Raw genomic sequence first — 16,912 nt, 5'->3', positions numbered from 1 at the left:
CACAGGCAGCAAAACAAACACAGGAAGCATAGCCAAACAACACAACTTATTTCAACACAAGAAGCAAATGAAATCCAACTGAACAAAGTCATCAATACAAAACCAACATAACACAAGCAGCAAAACAAGCCCAATACAATACAGTCAGCAAAAAAACATAACACAACACAGGCAACAATATAAAAACAATACACCACAGTCAGCAATACAAAACCAACACAACACAGGCAGCAATACAAAACCAACACAACACAGTTAGTATAGCAAAACCTACACAACACAGGCACCAAAACAAACATAACACAACACAGGCAACAAGACAAACATAACACAACACAGGCAGCAAAATAAATATAACACAACACAGGCAACAATATAAAACCAATACAACACAGTCTGCAAAACCAAAGTAACACAACACAGTCAGCAATACAAAACCAACACAACACAGGCAGCAATACAAAAACAACACAACATAGTCAGTATAGCAAAACCAAAACAACATAGGCAGCAAAACAAACATTACACAACACAGGCAGCAAAACAAGCATAACACTACAAGGTCGGTATAGCAAAACCAACATAACACAGCACAAAACTAATACAACACAGTCTGCAAAACCAAAGTAACACAACACAGTCATCAATACAAAACTAATACAACACAGTCTGCAAAACCAAAGTAACACAACACAGTCATCAATACAAAACTAATACAACACAGTATGCAAAACCAAAGTAACACAACACAGGCAGCAAAACCAAACTACAACAATGATACCAACACAACACAGTCAGAAATAGAAAACCAACATAACACAGCCAGTAATACAAAAACAACACAACATATGTTTCATAGTAACACAAACACACCACAGACAAAATAATGAAAATGAAGCACAAGTTTAAGATATGTTGTGGGGGTGGGGGGGGAGTGCAGTATGTTGATGTGAACAGAGGAAGTAACAGCTAATGTTACTGAGATATATTATGAGATTGAGGTTGGGGTCAGACAACAGTGGTGGTGGTGGTGGGGGTAACTAGATGGTTTGTCTGAGAAGAGTGAGTGATCTTGGGAGAGACTGATACGTGTATGTGTGTGTGGGGGTATAGCTTTGATCTGTTGTCATGCGCTAGTATATATGAACTTGCAATGATCTCATTTTCCCTCAGGGACAAACTAATGTAACAGTCATATGTGCAGAACAAAGTACAGCAAAACACCCCTAGGATAGGAGATTATGACTTCTGCATGATAAAGTTTCCAATACACTGAGCGAGCAAATGACAATAAAACGTCTCTTTTCTCTTCTATAGTGTCACTAACACATCAAGTGCCCCTCTATAACTGCTATAGTGTCACTGACATATAAAATGCCCCTCTATAACCCCTATAGTGTCACTAACACATCAAGTGTCCCTCTATAACTCCTATAGTGCCACTGACACTTCAAATGTACCTCTATAACTCCTATAGTGTCACTAACACATCAATTCCCCCTCTATAACTGCTATAGTGTCACTAACATATAAAATGTCCCTCTATAAGTTCTATAGTGTCACTAACACATCAAGTGCACCTCTATAACTCCTATAGTGTCACTAACACATCAAATGTCTCTCTATAACCCCTATAGCGTCACTAACACATCAATTTCCCCTCTATAACTGCTATAGTGTCACTAACATATAAAATGTCCCTCTAGAAGTTCTATAGTGTTACTAACACATCAAGTGCTCCTCTAACACATCAAGTGCTCCTCACTTACACATACAATGTCCCTCTATAAGTTCTATAGTGTCACTAACTGTGACACTGTGACTACTGTGTCTGTGTGATGTATATGTACTGTATGTGTAAATGTGTGTACTGTGTCTGTGTAATGTATGTGTAATATATGTGTAAATGTGTGTAATGTATATGTATGTGTAAATGTAATGTGTACTGTGTCTGTGCAATCTATATGTATGTGTAATGTGTGTACTGTGTCTGTGCAATGTATATGTGTAAATGTGTACTGTGTCTGTGTAATGTATATATATATATGTATAAATGTGTGTCTGTGTAAATGGGTGTACTGTGTCTGTGTAATGTATGTGTAAATGTGTGTACTGTGTCTGTGTAATGTATGTGAATGTGTGTACTGTGTCAGTGCAATGTATATGTGTGTACTGTGTCTGTGTAATGTATGTGTGTCTGTGTAATGTATATGTATGTATAAATCTGTGCACTGTGTCTGTGTAAATGGGTGTACTGTGTCTGTGTAATGTATGTGTAAATGTGTGTACTGTGTCTGTGTAATGTATATGAATGTGTGTACTGTATCAGTGCAATGTATATGTATGTGTAAATGTGTGCACTGTGTCTGTATAATGTCTGTGTAATGTATATGCATGTGTAAATGTATGTACCGTGACTGTATAATGTATGTGTGTCTGTGTAATGTATATGTATGTGTGTACTGTGTCTGTATAATGTATATGTATGTGTGTACTGTGTCTGTGTAATGTATGTGAATGTGTGTACTGTGTCAGTGCAATGTATATGTGTGTACTGTGTCTGTGTAATGTATGTGTGTCTGTGTAATGTATATGTATGTATAAATCTGTGCACTGTGTCTGTGTAAATGGGTGTACTGTGTCTGTGTAATGTATGTGTAAATGTGTGTACTGTGTCTGTGTAATGTATATGAATGTGTGTACTGTATCAGTGCAATGTATATGTATGTGTAAATGTGTGCACTGTGTCTGTATAATGTCTGTGTAATGTATATGCATGTGTAAATGTATGTACCGTGACTGTATAATGTATGTGTGTCTGTGTAATGTATATGTATGTGTGTACTGTGTCTGTATAATGTATATGTATGTGTGTACTGTGTCTGTGTAATGTATATGTATGTGTGTCTGTGTAATGTATATGTATGTGTGTCTGTGTAATGTATATGTATGTGTGTCTGTGTAATGTATATGTATGTGTGTACTGTGTCTGTGTAATGTATATGTATGTGTGTACTGTGTCTGTGTAATGTATGTGAATGTGTGTACTGTGTCTGTGTAATGTATATGTATGTGTGTACTGTGTCTGTGTAATGTATATGTATGTCTAAATCTGTGCACTGTGTCTGTGTAAATGGGTGTACTGTGTCTGTGTAATGTATGTGTAAATGTGTGTACTGTGTCTGTGTAATGTATATGAATGTGTGTACTGTGTCTGTGTAATGTATATGTATGTCTAAATCTGTGCACTGTGTCTGTGTAAATGGGTGTACTGTGTCTGTGTAATGTATGTGTACATTACACTCATACATTAAATTAAGGTGTTATAGTAATTTTTCATAAAATCGCGATTAAATCGCAATCGCGTTTCTCCCCCCCCCATATCGCCCAGCCCTAATATATATATATGTAAAAAAGATTGTGTGCACACTTATCCCAGGATTTATTCTAGGTGCAGACAGTCATATACTATTAATTTGCAAAAGAAAAAAGAGAGAAGACAACCACAAATATACGTGGGTGTCAGAGAATGACAAGGTTGCACACTTAAATCCTCATTCAAGAAAAAGCGTTTATTCAATCTTAATGTCAGTCGTTAAACAGACTCCCTTAACCCCTCACAAGTGCAAACAACATGTGATAACATACAATAAATGACAACAGTTACAGCAACATTCAAAGTAAAGAGCCTTATGTCCCTTTAAATCCGTGAACCAAGAGCAAAATTTAAGTGAGCTAGATTTATCATAGCTGAGGCGTACAGGGGCACGTATACGCGCCCCTGTACGCCTCAGGTCGCCTGTGGCGGGGCGAAATTACCCGTAGGTAATTAACATTGCACACGAGCGCAATCCCGCCCCCTGCCCGCGCACAACCAATCACGCGCGGGCAGGAGCTGTCAATCTCCTTGGTCGGACTCGACCGAGGAGATTGAATTTCGCCAGTTCAGAGGTGGCGAAGAGTTTAGGGAAGCAGCGGTCTGGTGAAGTTCTTGTGAGAACTTGCTTCCGTAAGGGCTTAATAAATCTAGCCCTGAGTGTTAAAAGGCGCTCACATAGCTTCCAAACAGCCAAACTGCAACAGTCCTCTTATTTATATCCAATTGACATATGCAATTTGCAATAAGGAGAGGAAAAGAAACAATGTTGCATATAGCAGTCCTCGGTTAAATCACAGACCGGAACAACACCATTTGTATCACTTCGAGCACTTAGTGTATAAAACACGCTCAAGCACAGCTGTAGATGGTGAAACACTATTCAGTGTAGGACAAACGGTACTCGCATTGCATTATATCTCAATATTTTCTCACCGCTCATACTTCATGGAGGACCGACAATAAAGCAACGGACCAATACTCTTATAACATGAGACGTATTTCCACAGTGTATCCTTGCTGTCGGTTACTGTCTCCAAATATTGCAGGCGAGGAAGCAAGCTGAGTTAGTGTCGGCTCCTGGTTTGAAGTTGCCGGTTAGGTGAGCGCCATATATATATATATATATATATATATGTATAAATATGTGTGTGTGTGTATATATATGTATGTGTATATATATGTATGTGTGTGTATATATATATATATATATATATATATGTATATGTATAAATATGTGTGTGTGTATATATATATGTATGTATGTGTATATATATATATATATATATATATATATATGTATATGTATAAATATGTGTGTGTGTGTGTATATATATGTATGTGTGTGTATATATATATATATATATATATATGTATATGTATAAATATGTGTGTGTGTATATATATATGTATGTATGTGTATATATATATATATATATATATATATGTATATGTATAAATATGTGTGTGTGTGTATATATATGTATGTGTGTATATATATGTATATATGTACGTATGTGTATATATATATATATATATATATATATATATATATATATATATATATATATATATATATAAAATAGAAATCATTGCAATATGTATCATTCATCATTTTCAAAGGATGTTAACTTTTGTTCCTTAAACTTCATTTTGTGCAAGGTTTTATTACTTCCTGTTACAGCCCTACAAGAGGGCTGTGGTCTCTACATGAGCCAAAGTAACAGTTTTTCCTTTGAAATATTGCTAGGAGAGATCTAATACAGCTGCAATCAGTTTATTGCCCATGCTCAGTAGAGGACTTTTGCTGCAAAAGTCATGTGACAGTAGAACCTACGTTCTGTAATGTCTCCTCTGTAATCTAACTGTAAGCAGTTGCTCATTTGGCAAGAAAACAAGCCAGTCTTTGCTTTTTTTAACACAATCTGTTTATTTTTATGTCTACTTTGATTTAAAGGGAGATGAAACCCAAAATGTTTATTTCATGATTCAGATAGAGAATACAATTTTAAACAATTTTAAACAGCCTTCCAATTTATTCTATTATCTATTTTTCTTTATTCTCTTAGTATTCTTTGTTGAAGAAGCAGCAATGCACTACTGGGAGCTAACTGAACGAATGGAGTGAGCCAGTAACATCAGACATATATCTGCAGCCACCAATCAGCAGCTGTTGAGGCTCAGGCTACCTAGGTAACCTTTTCAACAAAGGATACAAAAAGAATAAAACAAATTGGATAATAGAAGTAAATTGAGAAGTTGCGTAAAATCAGATGCTCTATCTAAATCATGAAAAAAAAAATTGGGTTTCATATCCCTTTAACATATTTTTCTACTAAAGGAGCACTGTTTTGTGTCCCTTTAAAAAGCATCTGCCATACCAGTCTGCCCTCAGTGTAGTGTGTATTGAAATATATTTCTACTGTCAACATTGTTATATTAACCCTTTAGCTGCCAAAGCTGGTTGCACTTCATTGCTATGGAAGCAAAAGGGTTTAAATGGACATTAAACACTAAGGGCCAGATTAGAAGTAGAGCGCTAAATATTGCTTGCACGCAAGCGATATTGGCGCTCCACTGAGTAATCCCAGTGCTCGCTTATGTGCGCTGGTATTACGAGTTAAGCGCAGTGCAAACGTGACCAACGGGAGCCTCGTTCTGATGCCGTCAGAGACGGCATCAGAACCTAAGCACAGCGAAGGGGGTAAATAGCGCAGCAATGGCAGCAAATATATATATTTATATATATGTATATATACACACACACATATTAACACATAAATATATATATACATACAGTATATATTTACTGGGAACACACAGTTCCCGTAGACCGCAATGTGACGTTTTTTTTCTTCTAACACAAAAATGATACAATTTTTATTTTTTAATAAAGTACACTACACAGTATTTTGGGGGCAGTTGGGGCACATTTATAAAATTAACCAGAGATCTGATCTCTGGTTCACTTTATAAGCACTAATTGCTACCGCAAGCTCGGGGTAGCAATAACCAACCACTGGTTATTTATCACACTCCCACAAACAGGCACATTTGCCCGTTTGAGGGTGCACGATAAATTAGCGCTCATTTTGTAATACATTTTACAACACTGGTTTTCAAACCTGTCCTCGGGACCCCTAACAGGCCACATCTTGAGGATATCTGAACTAGAGCACAGGTGACACAATCAGCTGATTAGTAAACATGGTTATTTCACCTGCTCTCATCCAAGGTAATCCAGAAAACATGGACTGTTGGGGAGGTCTGAGGACAGGTGTTTTACAAGCATAGTATTTAGGTTATTTTCGGCATACCTTTAATCATTGGTGCCACCATTTTGAAATCTAAGCTCGTCTTCATAACAGTGCTGACATGTTTGTGCATGTGCAGCAACTCTTCTTCAGATACTTGCAGTGAAACCTAAGTTCCGAAATGCCCACACCCGTAATTATAGAGAGGTGCATGAAATTTATTTTATATTTAATGTCCCTTTAAGTTTTAAAATGCCTTCCAAATGTGATGCAACATAGCAATTAAATCAAACTAATTTTGTGTATCTTTAAAGGGACACTGAAAACAATTTTTTTCTTTCGTGATTTAGATAGAGCATGCAATTTTAAGCAACTTTATAAAAAAATGTTTCTTTGTTCTCTTGCTATCTTTATTTGAAAAAGAAGGCATCTAAGGTTTTTTTTTTTGGTTCATGACTCTGGACAGCACTTTTTTTATTGGTGGATGAATGTATCCACCAATCAGCGAGGACAACCCAGGTTGTTCACCAGAAATGGGCCGGCATCTAAACTTACATTCTTGCATTTCAGATAAAGATACCAAGAGAATGAGAAAATTTGATAATAGAAGTAAATTAGAAAGTTGCTTAAAATGTCACGCTCTATCTGAATCACGAAAGAAAAAATTTGGGTTCAGTGTCCCTTTAAAGGAATAGTCTAATCAAAATGAAGCTTTCATGATTCAGATAGAGCAGCAATTTTAAGAAACTTTCTAATTTGCTCCTATTATCAATTTTTCATCGTTCTCTTGGTATCTTTATTTGAAAAAGCAAGAATGTAAGCATAGAGCCGGCCCATTTTTGGTTCAGGGTCTGGGTAGCACTTTCTGATTGGTGTCTAAATGTAGCCACCAATCAGCAAGCGCTACCCTGGTTCTGAACCAAAAATGGGCCGGCTTCTAAGCTTTACATTCAAATAAAGATAGCAAGAGAATGAAGAAAATTTGATAATAGGAGTAAATTAGAAAGTTGCTTAAATTGCATTCTCTATCTGAATCATGAAAGTTTAATTTTGACTAGACTATCCCTTTAAGCTAAAAATGTATATGTTCTTTCTGGGTGTCACTTTCAATAACATGAGTATAAGCTCTGCTGCCGAACTTGTAGTGCAGAAGAATTAAAACCACAACAATATATTATGTAAATATCTTTATTACAGGCTTAGTGGCCCCGGCCAATCAATACAATCTTAATTCAAATAATGTCAAATATATATTATTTGCAATACAAAAAGATAAATATATATATATATATATAAAATTCATTTATACTAAATAAATACAGCAACATAAATATATTATTACATGTTAAAACAAGCACTCTATGGGATTACAGAAATCACGGTAATTATTAGTTTCAGATTTTGTGATTCTTTGCCCGGCCCCCTGGATTTAACTCTTTGTTTGCCAGCACAGACTGGGCAGTGTTACAGGTATCCCCTGAGGTATTAAGCTTCTGTTATTGTAGTGACCCTGCAATGCATTACTGGAGTCCAATCTGTAATAGGACTTGGTGCCAGAGGTGTATTTGTGTAATACAGAGAAGTGTACCCTATATTGTAAATATAAAAAAAGATATGTATACACAACACAGGGAATTGGTCCCATGTCAATGCATTGCAGGATGTCTTCCAAATACAGAATATATAAAGATTTTGGGGTTTACAAGTGTATGAACAGAATCCAAGGAGCGCACAGGTCCTGCGACTAGTCCCATCCATAAAGTTTTGGAGCCAGCCAGAACTATGAGACTAAGCGCTCGGCACCCTGTGGTACCTTGTAATGCTACATAAGTTAGGACCCCTCCTTTATAGGACAGGGAAGGAGAGACCCATATACAAGTAAAGAAAGAAAAAAAAGATACACACAATAACCCTCTCCAATTATTTAACCTTAATGGGTTAAAAATAAGGGGTAATTATGAATGTGCAAAAAGCAATAGCTGTGTAAGGGGGATAGAAGGGTTAAACCTCTGATGGAAAGCAGGAGATAAAATGCTAGTTGAGAATACCCAACCCCTCCCAACCTCCCCTAAGCCCACCCCACAAAAACCCTGAGGTTCAATACAAGGCACTCTGGGTAAATCCCTGAAGCCATTTGCTGGTGAAAAATCTCCACAGGTGCCTTGATGATTGTTAAGGACACTATAATAGTGCTGGTATAGATCACAGGTTTGGCCAACTTCTCACTTTGGTAGATGCATGATGTGGCCATGTACCTCCCATAAGTCCTGCTATGGATGACATGGTGGAGACCCACACCTCAATCAGACACAGAGAGGCGGTTGAAGATGGGCAACCTCTTGTTGGAGGTAGGAACCACTGAGCAGGAAAGTTCAAACACAGGAGACTCAGATCCACTGCTATAGCAATCAGCTTCAGGTAGTGAGTTAGAGGAGGGAGAGCGTATAATAAGTTGATTAGAAAAAGGGTCATGGGGAAGTGTCCCAGCCCGAGAGCAGCGGCAAGAGCAGCACCGTGAACAAGAATCTGATGCTCTCAAGGAAGAGACATGGCTTCTGGGCTCAGATGGTGCTGGACAAAAGAGAAGCTCAGTTGAAGGAGGTGGAGAAACAGAGGGGGCTCTTGAAAAGGCATTTGGATCAGGAAAACTTGACGGTGGAGGAGACCCCCTCCTAGTTGGCACTCCACTATAGCTTAAGCTTTGACGAAGGAGTTGTTGGGTCATTCCTTGTTCGGCAGGATGGTGAATGAAGTTGCAACGGGACCCATATGGACATTCCCCATATATGTAGTATTTGTGGCAAAGCTCCGTCTTGTATTTGGGATGACGATTTGGTTCTCTTAGTTCTGATTTCCCATGAGCAAACTGGCATTTTACACCATATTTGCAGGACCCAGTCTCAGAGAAAGTGCGGCAGAGCTCTGTCTTGTACCGTGGGGATAGGGTGGGTAAAGCAGGTAAGGCGTTCTTCAATGGAGGGAAGCCAGGTGGAGGAGGGGGATATGAAGTGCGGGAACCCTCAGTCAGACTAATGGAACGATCGGCTCTGAAGGGGGCTCGAGGAAGATCTGGAGCCCATGTGTTCTGAGTTCCACCGCGAAGTTCATCTTGAAGGTCAGCAACACAGGAATGTCGCCGCTGAGTGTTAAGAAAGTTTCTGTCTATTGAAGAATCACAGTCTTCTGAAAGGCTCAAGTTTCGCAGGTTCTGTAAGTTGAGGAAAAGTTAAAGATCAGAATTATTGAGGTATTTGATACCAGGACAAGAGGTAGCAAAATAACAGAAAAAGAACTCAAAGAATGGGTGACAGGAAGACACAAACATGCAGGGCCGGGGAATGAAGTCTGTCAAGTTCTACAGAGAGCTTGAAGTTGTCACGTCACTCAGCTGTCCTCAAAAACATTACCTTAGCAACACAAACTCAAGAGGCTGAAACTGAGATGTCAAAGTCTTGTAAACAATGAAGCCTAACTCACAAGCAAACAGAACTAATCACTACTCTAAATTAAGTAACCTGTCAAATCCAGATATAGAAACATTTGCTTGACAGGGGAAATCTCAGAACTTAGAAGTCATGTTCCCAGATATACTGGACCCTCTGCTTTCAGATATCCTCCTTTAAACACAATCAATTTCCCCTCTATACACTTTCTTTTCAACTATATATTTCTTCACCAGCTGACCCCTCTGTACATTCTCTCGTCTTCCATTCTCATTCTTCCACTTGTTTTATATTCCTTCAACAATTCTCTCTCACTACACACAGTATCCCTCCAGATTCTTCCCTTTACACATTTCATCCACTTAAATTCCTCTCCCCCCCCTCCCCATATCACTTCCTCTCTATAGAATTCTTCCCCACCCTCCTTTCTATCCTTCAACAGCCCTTACTGTCCTCTGTGTCCTTTATATACTCCTCCCTACTTCTATATAACCCTCTCACTCTCCCTCAACATGCTCAGCTCAGTCTATATCAAACAAAATCTCTAAAGCTACTCCATCCACCTCGTTCTTAAATCCACACTGCCCTTCTCCTTGATTTTATCGTTCTTTCCTCTCCCTTGATTTCTTCTCTGTCAACACACTTTGACCTTCTGGTCCCCCTCTATTTACCCTACTACAGTTACGCTACAATAAAACCAAGACAGACAGTATGTTATTCTTACATATATATGGGCCCTTTAATACCCACTATCCCTCTTTCCTTTCAGCCTTCACCTGTATGCAAGAAGCCTGTCTCATTGGATTCATACCCATTAGTCACCTTAACTATATCTCGGTCCCAAAAACTTTTCTTTCCCCTTCAACAACTTACTTTGTCAAACCTCTGGTATCTCTCCAATATCCAGATCTCTATCGCTTAAGACCCTCTCAGCTCTCTGTATACCACCAACCTTCCTTGCAGATCAGGCCTACTTTAATGTACCTCTGAACACAGTTGTAAAATCATATTTACTGTTTCTAAATTTACACACAAACTATGATGATATACATAAAAAAGTTCCCTGAGCAGTAAAACTTGATACAGCCTATATCACTATTAAAATATTCTATAAAACGCACAATTTAATCATAAATCAATTAAAAACATTGTATAGAAAACCCTACCTTTTGTCTTTAACTTATAATAAGATATCAAGTGAATACATTGTGAAACACACAGTCATTTTAAAGCAGCAGTAACAGCTGTAGTCTTTGGCTGATATATTTGTATTATATGATTATTTCTATAAACATCTACGACTATTGTGCCCCAGTCCCTATCTTCAGATCTCCCCTCCTTCTGTATTTCCTGATTATCTCCTTTTTCTAGTAGACAACAACAATCTACTCCCTTCAGAGGTCACCTTTCATGTATGTCTCTATACACCACAAAAGTTTTAGGAAGTGGGGGTCTCAGTCGCTGTGAGGCTTACCTGATAAAGTGTCTGTATATCCAACATAGAGGACATTGTTGTTTCCCCCAAGCAATCAGAATCTTGTGGATCCCCAGTAGGCTGAGAGCAATACTGAACTGCTCTCTCAGTGCGGATTTATATGGCTTTTACACACCTACATCACCAGCCCCTCCTGCGGCTATGAGCTCATCTCAAAGGGTGAAGTCCAAGGGGGGGAGGAGAGAGTTAGCTAATCTCAGCATAGTGTGCAAAACAAGTCAGTCAAAAGCCAAGAACAGGGAGGGGGAGGGAGAACGAAACAGAGGAGAGAGGGGGGAGAGCAGAGACTAGAGGAGAGGCGATAAAGGGAAAAGGATAGTCAGAAGAGAGACAATAAGAGAAGGAAAGAAAGAGACAAAGAAAAAGAGAACAAGACAGAGTGGAAGAAATAACAAGAGAGGGAAACAGAAAAAGACAGAGAGGAGAGAGATACTGAGAAAAGCAGATAGAGGGAGAAAGAGAGAAGAGAAAGAGAGACAATGAGGGAAATGATACAGAGAAGATAATGTGGAGAGAAGAAGGGAGATATATATATATGAGAGAGAGATGATACAAATTGTGAGAAAGGACAGGAAGGATAGAGAAAAGAGAGGAATACAGAGGTGAGGATTGGGGGGGGGGGGGTTACAACAGATCTTGGGGTAGATGGGCAAGAAAGGTAAAACAATAAGGAAAGAGAAACAAATACAATTAATAAAGCATATCAGAAAGAAGGTGAGACAGAAACTGAAATGGCAATATAGTTAGGAGATAGATTATAAGGATAGATGTGTGCAGGTGGGGAAAGAGAAAGAAGAGTGAAAATAGATAATTAGTCAAAAAATGAAGAAGAAAAAAAAGAGTAACCAATAAGAGAGTAGGTGTGGGAGAAATTAAGTAAGGGAGAAATGTGAGAATTAGGTGGTGAGTTGATGAGTGAAGGGAGGAAGAAAGGTGAGAGTTGAGCACCACAACTGCACCAAATGTGCCCACAGAGCTTAGCACCATGTTTGCGCCATATTCTCTTGGAGAACTTGGAATTATATCTGTTTCGTACATCCCCAGAGAGATATGAGCGTCATGTATGCACCATATATCCACAGAGGCAGCTGTGCCCCATATTTGTCACCAAAGGGCTCAGCATCATGTCTATGCCATATATCCTTAGAGCTAACCTCCATTTCTGTGCCATGTATGCCAGTGCTGTCCAGTATTTATTTACTATAGACCCCACAGAGAGTTGCATGCCATGTTTATCCCACATATACTCAAAAAGAGCTTAGTACCATGTCTATCCCATATATCCTAAATACCTTTACTCCATGTCTGTTCCATATATCACCACAGCTGAGTGTCATGTCTGTTCCATTTATCCTGAGAGAGAGAGCTGAGCACCATGTCTGTACCATATATCCCTAGACAGAGCTGAGCACCATGTCTGTACCATATATCCCCAGAGAGAGCTGAGCACCATGTCTGTACCATATATCCCTAGAGATAGCCGAGCACCATGTCTGTACCATATATCCCTAGAGAGAGCTGAGCACCATGTCTGTACCATATATCCCCAGAGAGAGCTGAGCACCATGTCTGTACCATATATCCCTAGACAGAGCTGAGCACCATGTCTGTACCATATATCCCTAGACAGAGCTGAGCACCATGTCTGTACCATATATCCCTAGAGATAGCCGAGCACCATGTCTGTACCATATATCCCTAGAGAGAGCCGAGCACCATGTCTGTACCATATATCCCTAGAGAGAGCTGAGCACCATGTCTGTACCATATATCCCTAGAGAGAGCCGATCACCATGTCTGTACCATATATCCCTAGACAGAGCTGAGCACCATGTCTGTACCATATATCCCTAGAGATAGCCGAGCACCATGTCTGTACCATATATCCCTAGAGATAGCTGAGCACCATGTCTGTACCATATATCCCTAGAGAGAGCTGAGCACCATGTCTGTACCATATATCCCTAGAGATAGCCGAGCACCATGTCTGTACCATATATCCCTAGAGAGAGCTGAGCACCATGTCTGTACCATATATCCCCAGAGAGAGCTGAGCACCATGTCTGTACCATATATCCCTAGAGAGAGCTGAGCACCATGTCTGTACCATATATCCCTAGAGAGAGCTGAGCACCATGTCTGTACCATATATCCCTAGATAGAGCTGAGCACCATGTCTGTACCATATATCCCTAGAGATAGCTGAGCACCATGTCTGTACCATATATCCCTAGAGAGAGCTGAGCACCATGTCTGTACCATATATCCCTAGACAGAGCTGAGCACCATGTCTGTACCATATATCCCTAGACAGAGCTGAGCACCATGTCTGTACCATATATCCCCAGAGAGAGCTGAGCACCATGTCTGTACCATATATCCCTAGAGAGAGCTGAGCACCATGTCTGTACCATATATCCCTAGAGAGAGCAGAGCACCATGTCTGTACCATATATCCCTAGAGAGAGCCGAGCACCATGTCTGTGCCATATATCCCTAGAGATAGCTGAGCACCATGTCTGTACCATATATCCCTAGAGATAGCTGAGCACCATGTCTGTTCCATTTATCCTGAGAGAGAGCTGAGCACCATGTCTGTACCATATATCCCTAGACAGAGCTGAGCACCATGTCTGTACCATATATCCCTAGAGAGAGCCGAGCACCATGTCTGTACCATATATCCCTAGACAGAGCTGAGCACCATGTCTGTACCATATATCCCTAGAGATAGCCGAGCACCATGTCTGTACCATATATCCCTAGAGATAGCTGAGCACCATGTCAGTACCATATATCCCTAGAGAGAGCTGAGCACCATGTCTGTACCATATATCCCTAGAGATAGCCGAGCACCATGTCTGTACCATATATCCCTAGAGAGAGCTGAGCACCATGTCTGTACCATATATCCCCAGAGAGAGCTGAGCACCATGTCTGTACCATATATCCCTAGAGAGAGCTGAGCACCATGTCTGTACCATATATCCCTAGAGAGAGCTGAGCACCATGTCTGTACCATATATCCCTAGATAGAGCTGAGCACCATGTCTGTACCATATATCCCTAGAGATAGCTGAGCACCATGTCTGTACCATATATCCCTAGAGAGAGCTGAGCACCATGTCTGTACCATATATCCCTAGACAGAGCTGAGCACCATGTCTGTACCATATATCCCTAGACAGAGCTGAGCACCATGTCTGTACCATATATCCCCAGAGAGAGCTGAGCACCATGTCTGTACCATATATCCCTAGAGAGAGCTGAGCACCATGTCTGTACCATATATCCCTAGAGAGAGCCGAGCACCATGTCTGTACCATATATCCCTAGAGAGAGCCGAGCACCATGTCTGTGCCATATATCCCTAGAGATAGCTGAGCACCATGTCTGTACCATATATTCCTAGAGATAGCTGAGCACCATGTCTGTACCATATATCCCTAGACAGAGCTGAGCACCATGTCTGTGCCATATATCCCTAGAGATAGCTGAGCACCATGTCTGTACCATATATCCCTAGAGATAGCTGAGCACCATGTCTGTACCATATATCCCTAGAGAGAGCTGAGCACCATGTCTGTACCATATATCCCTAGACAGAGCTGAGCACCATGTCTGTACCATATATCCCTAGATAGAGCTGAGCACCATGTCTGTACCATATATCCCTAGAGATAGCTGAGCACCATGTCTGTACCATATATCCCAAGAGAGAGCTGAGCACCATGTCTGTACCATATATCCCTAAAGATAGCCGAGCACCATGTCTGTACCATATATCCCTAGAGAGACCTGAGCACCATGTCTGTACCATATATCCCTAAAGAGAGCTGAGCACCATGTCTGTACCATATATCCCTAGATAGAGCTGAGCACCATGTCTGTACCATATATCCCTAGAGAGAGCTGAGCACCATGTCTGTACCATATATCCCTAGAGAGAGCTGAGCACCATGTCTGTACCATATATCCCTAGAGAGAGCTGAGCACCATGTCTGTACCATATATCCCTAGAGAGAGCCGAGCACCATGTCTGTACCATATATCCCTAGAGAGAGCCGAGCACCATGTCTGTGCCATATATCCCTAGAGATAGCTGAGCACCATGTCTGTACCATATATCCCTAGAGATAGCTGAGCACCATGTCTGTACCATATATCCCTAGACAGAGCTGAGCACCATGTCTGTGCCATATATCCCTAGAGATAGCTGAGCACCATGTCTGTACCATATATCCCTAGAGATAGCTGAGCACCATGTCTGTACCATATATCCCTAGAGAGAGCTGAGCACCATGTCTGTACCATATATCCCTAGACAGAGCTGAGCACCATGTCTGTACCATATATCCCTAGATAGAGCTGAGCACCATGTCTGTACCATATATCCCTAGAGATAGCTGAGCACCATGTCTGTACCATATATCCCAAGAGAGAGCTGAGCACCATGTCTGTACCATATATCCCTAAAGATAGCCGAGCACCATGTCTGTACCATATATCCCTAGAGAGACCTGAGCACCATGTCTGTACCATATATCCCTAGAGAGAGCTGAGCACCATGTCTGTACCATATATCCCTAGAGATAGCTGAGCACCATGTCTGTACCATATATCCCTAGAGATAGCTGAGCGCCATGTCAGTCCTATATAACCTCAGAGAGCTGAGAGCCACATCAGTTCTATATAACCCCAAAGTTGATCATCATGTCTGCACCATATGTTGCCGAAGCTATGTCTCCTCATATATCACCAGAATTCATTACCCTGTTTATCCAATACATCCTTAGATATAGCTGAACTCCATTTTATTCCCATATATATGCCCAGAACTGAGACACACAGCCACAAAAAGAACAAAGAGCTTGTCGCATAAATACTCTAGAGCTGGGCACCATGTACGCCCAAAACCTTTCAAAGGAAGCAAAGTCAAGATAGCTCAGCGACATTAGGTGTTTGTGGTGGATGTTCATAGTTCAAAATGGCTGTGTGTAAGATGCAGTTACAATAGGTGAGTTAAGTAGAGTCCAAGAATTACGAGTGGGGGTGGTGCGGGTAGTTGGTTGTAGTGGGCAGAGTTCTTAGTTAAATAAGTAGATTTGCATAATAAAAAAAATGCATGCCGGCCCCCTGTATCATGTGACAACCATCGGCCAATCAGACTCATATATGTATATACTGTGAACTCTTGCACATGCTCAGTAAGAGCTGCTGATGTAGAAATCACGAAAGTTTAATTTTGACTTTAGTGTTCCTTTTAAAAGGACACTAAAGTCATAATTAAACTTTCATGATTCCTGTAGAGCTTGTAATATTCAACAACTTTCCAGTTCACCTT

At 40.2% G+C, this 16,912-nt stretch overlaps 1 protein-coding gene and 1 long non-coding RNA gene across 2 annotated transcripts in view; one reads left to right on the top strand and one right to left on the bottom strand.

The window, feature by feature from the left end:
* The first annotated feature begins 5,413 nt into the window (after positions 1–5,413).
* LOC128666908 (uncharacterized) overlaps positions 5,414–16,912 on the top strand; it is a 270,415-nt gene continuing 258,916 nt past the window's right edge. The window contains exon 1 of the long non-coding RNA XR_008403279.1: positions 5,414–5,569. This is a non-coding gene — a long non-coding RNA (uncharacterized LOC128666908). The remainder of the gene's footprint in view (positions 5,570–16,912) is intronic.
* On the bottom strand, positions 7,803–11,699 carry ZFP36 (ZFP36 ring finger protein). Its single transcript, XM_053721720.1, has 2 exons — positions 11,548–11,699; positions 7,803–9,838 (listed from the first exon to the last, which is right to left on the bottom strand). Exons 1-2 carry the CDS (start codon positions 11,581–11,583, stop codon positions 8,930–8,932), a joined length of 945 nt encoding a protein of 314 aa, XP_053577695.1. The 5' UTR covers positions 11,584–11,699; the 3' UTR covers positions 7,803–8,929.

Source organism: Bombina bombina, chromosome 7, assembly GCF_027579735.1.
Source record: "Bombina bombina isolate aBomBom1 chromosome 7, aBomBom1.pri, whole genome shotgun sequence".
Lineage (NCBI taxonomy): Eukaryota > Metazoa > Chordata > Amphibia > Anura > Bombinatoridae > Bombina > Bombina bombina.
Note: the sequence above shows the minus strand (reverse complement) of the source record. Positions and strands in the feature narration are given on the sequence as shown.

Coding starts and splice junctions, on each gene's coding strand:
- ZFP36 (XM_053721720.1), bottom strand. CDS start 11,583: ATGTCCTCTATGTTGGATATACAGACACTTTATCAG. Junction 9,839..11,547: donor ATATACAGACACTTTATCAG/GTAAGCCTCACA, acceptor CTCAACTTACAG/AACCTGCGAAACTTGAGCCT.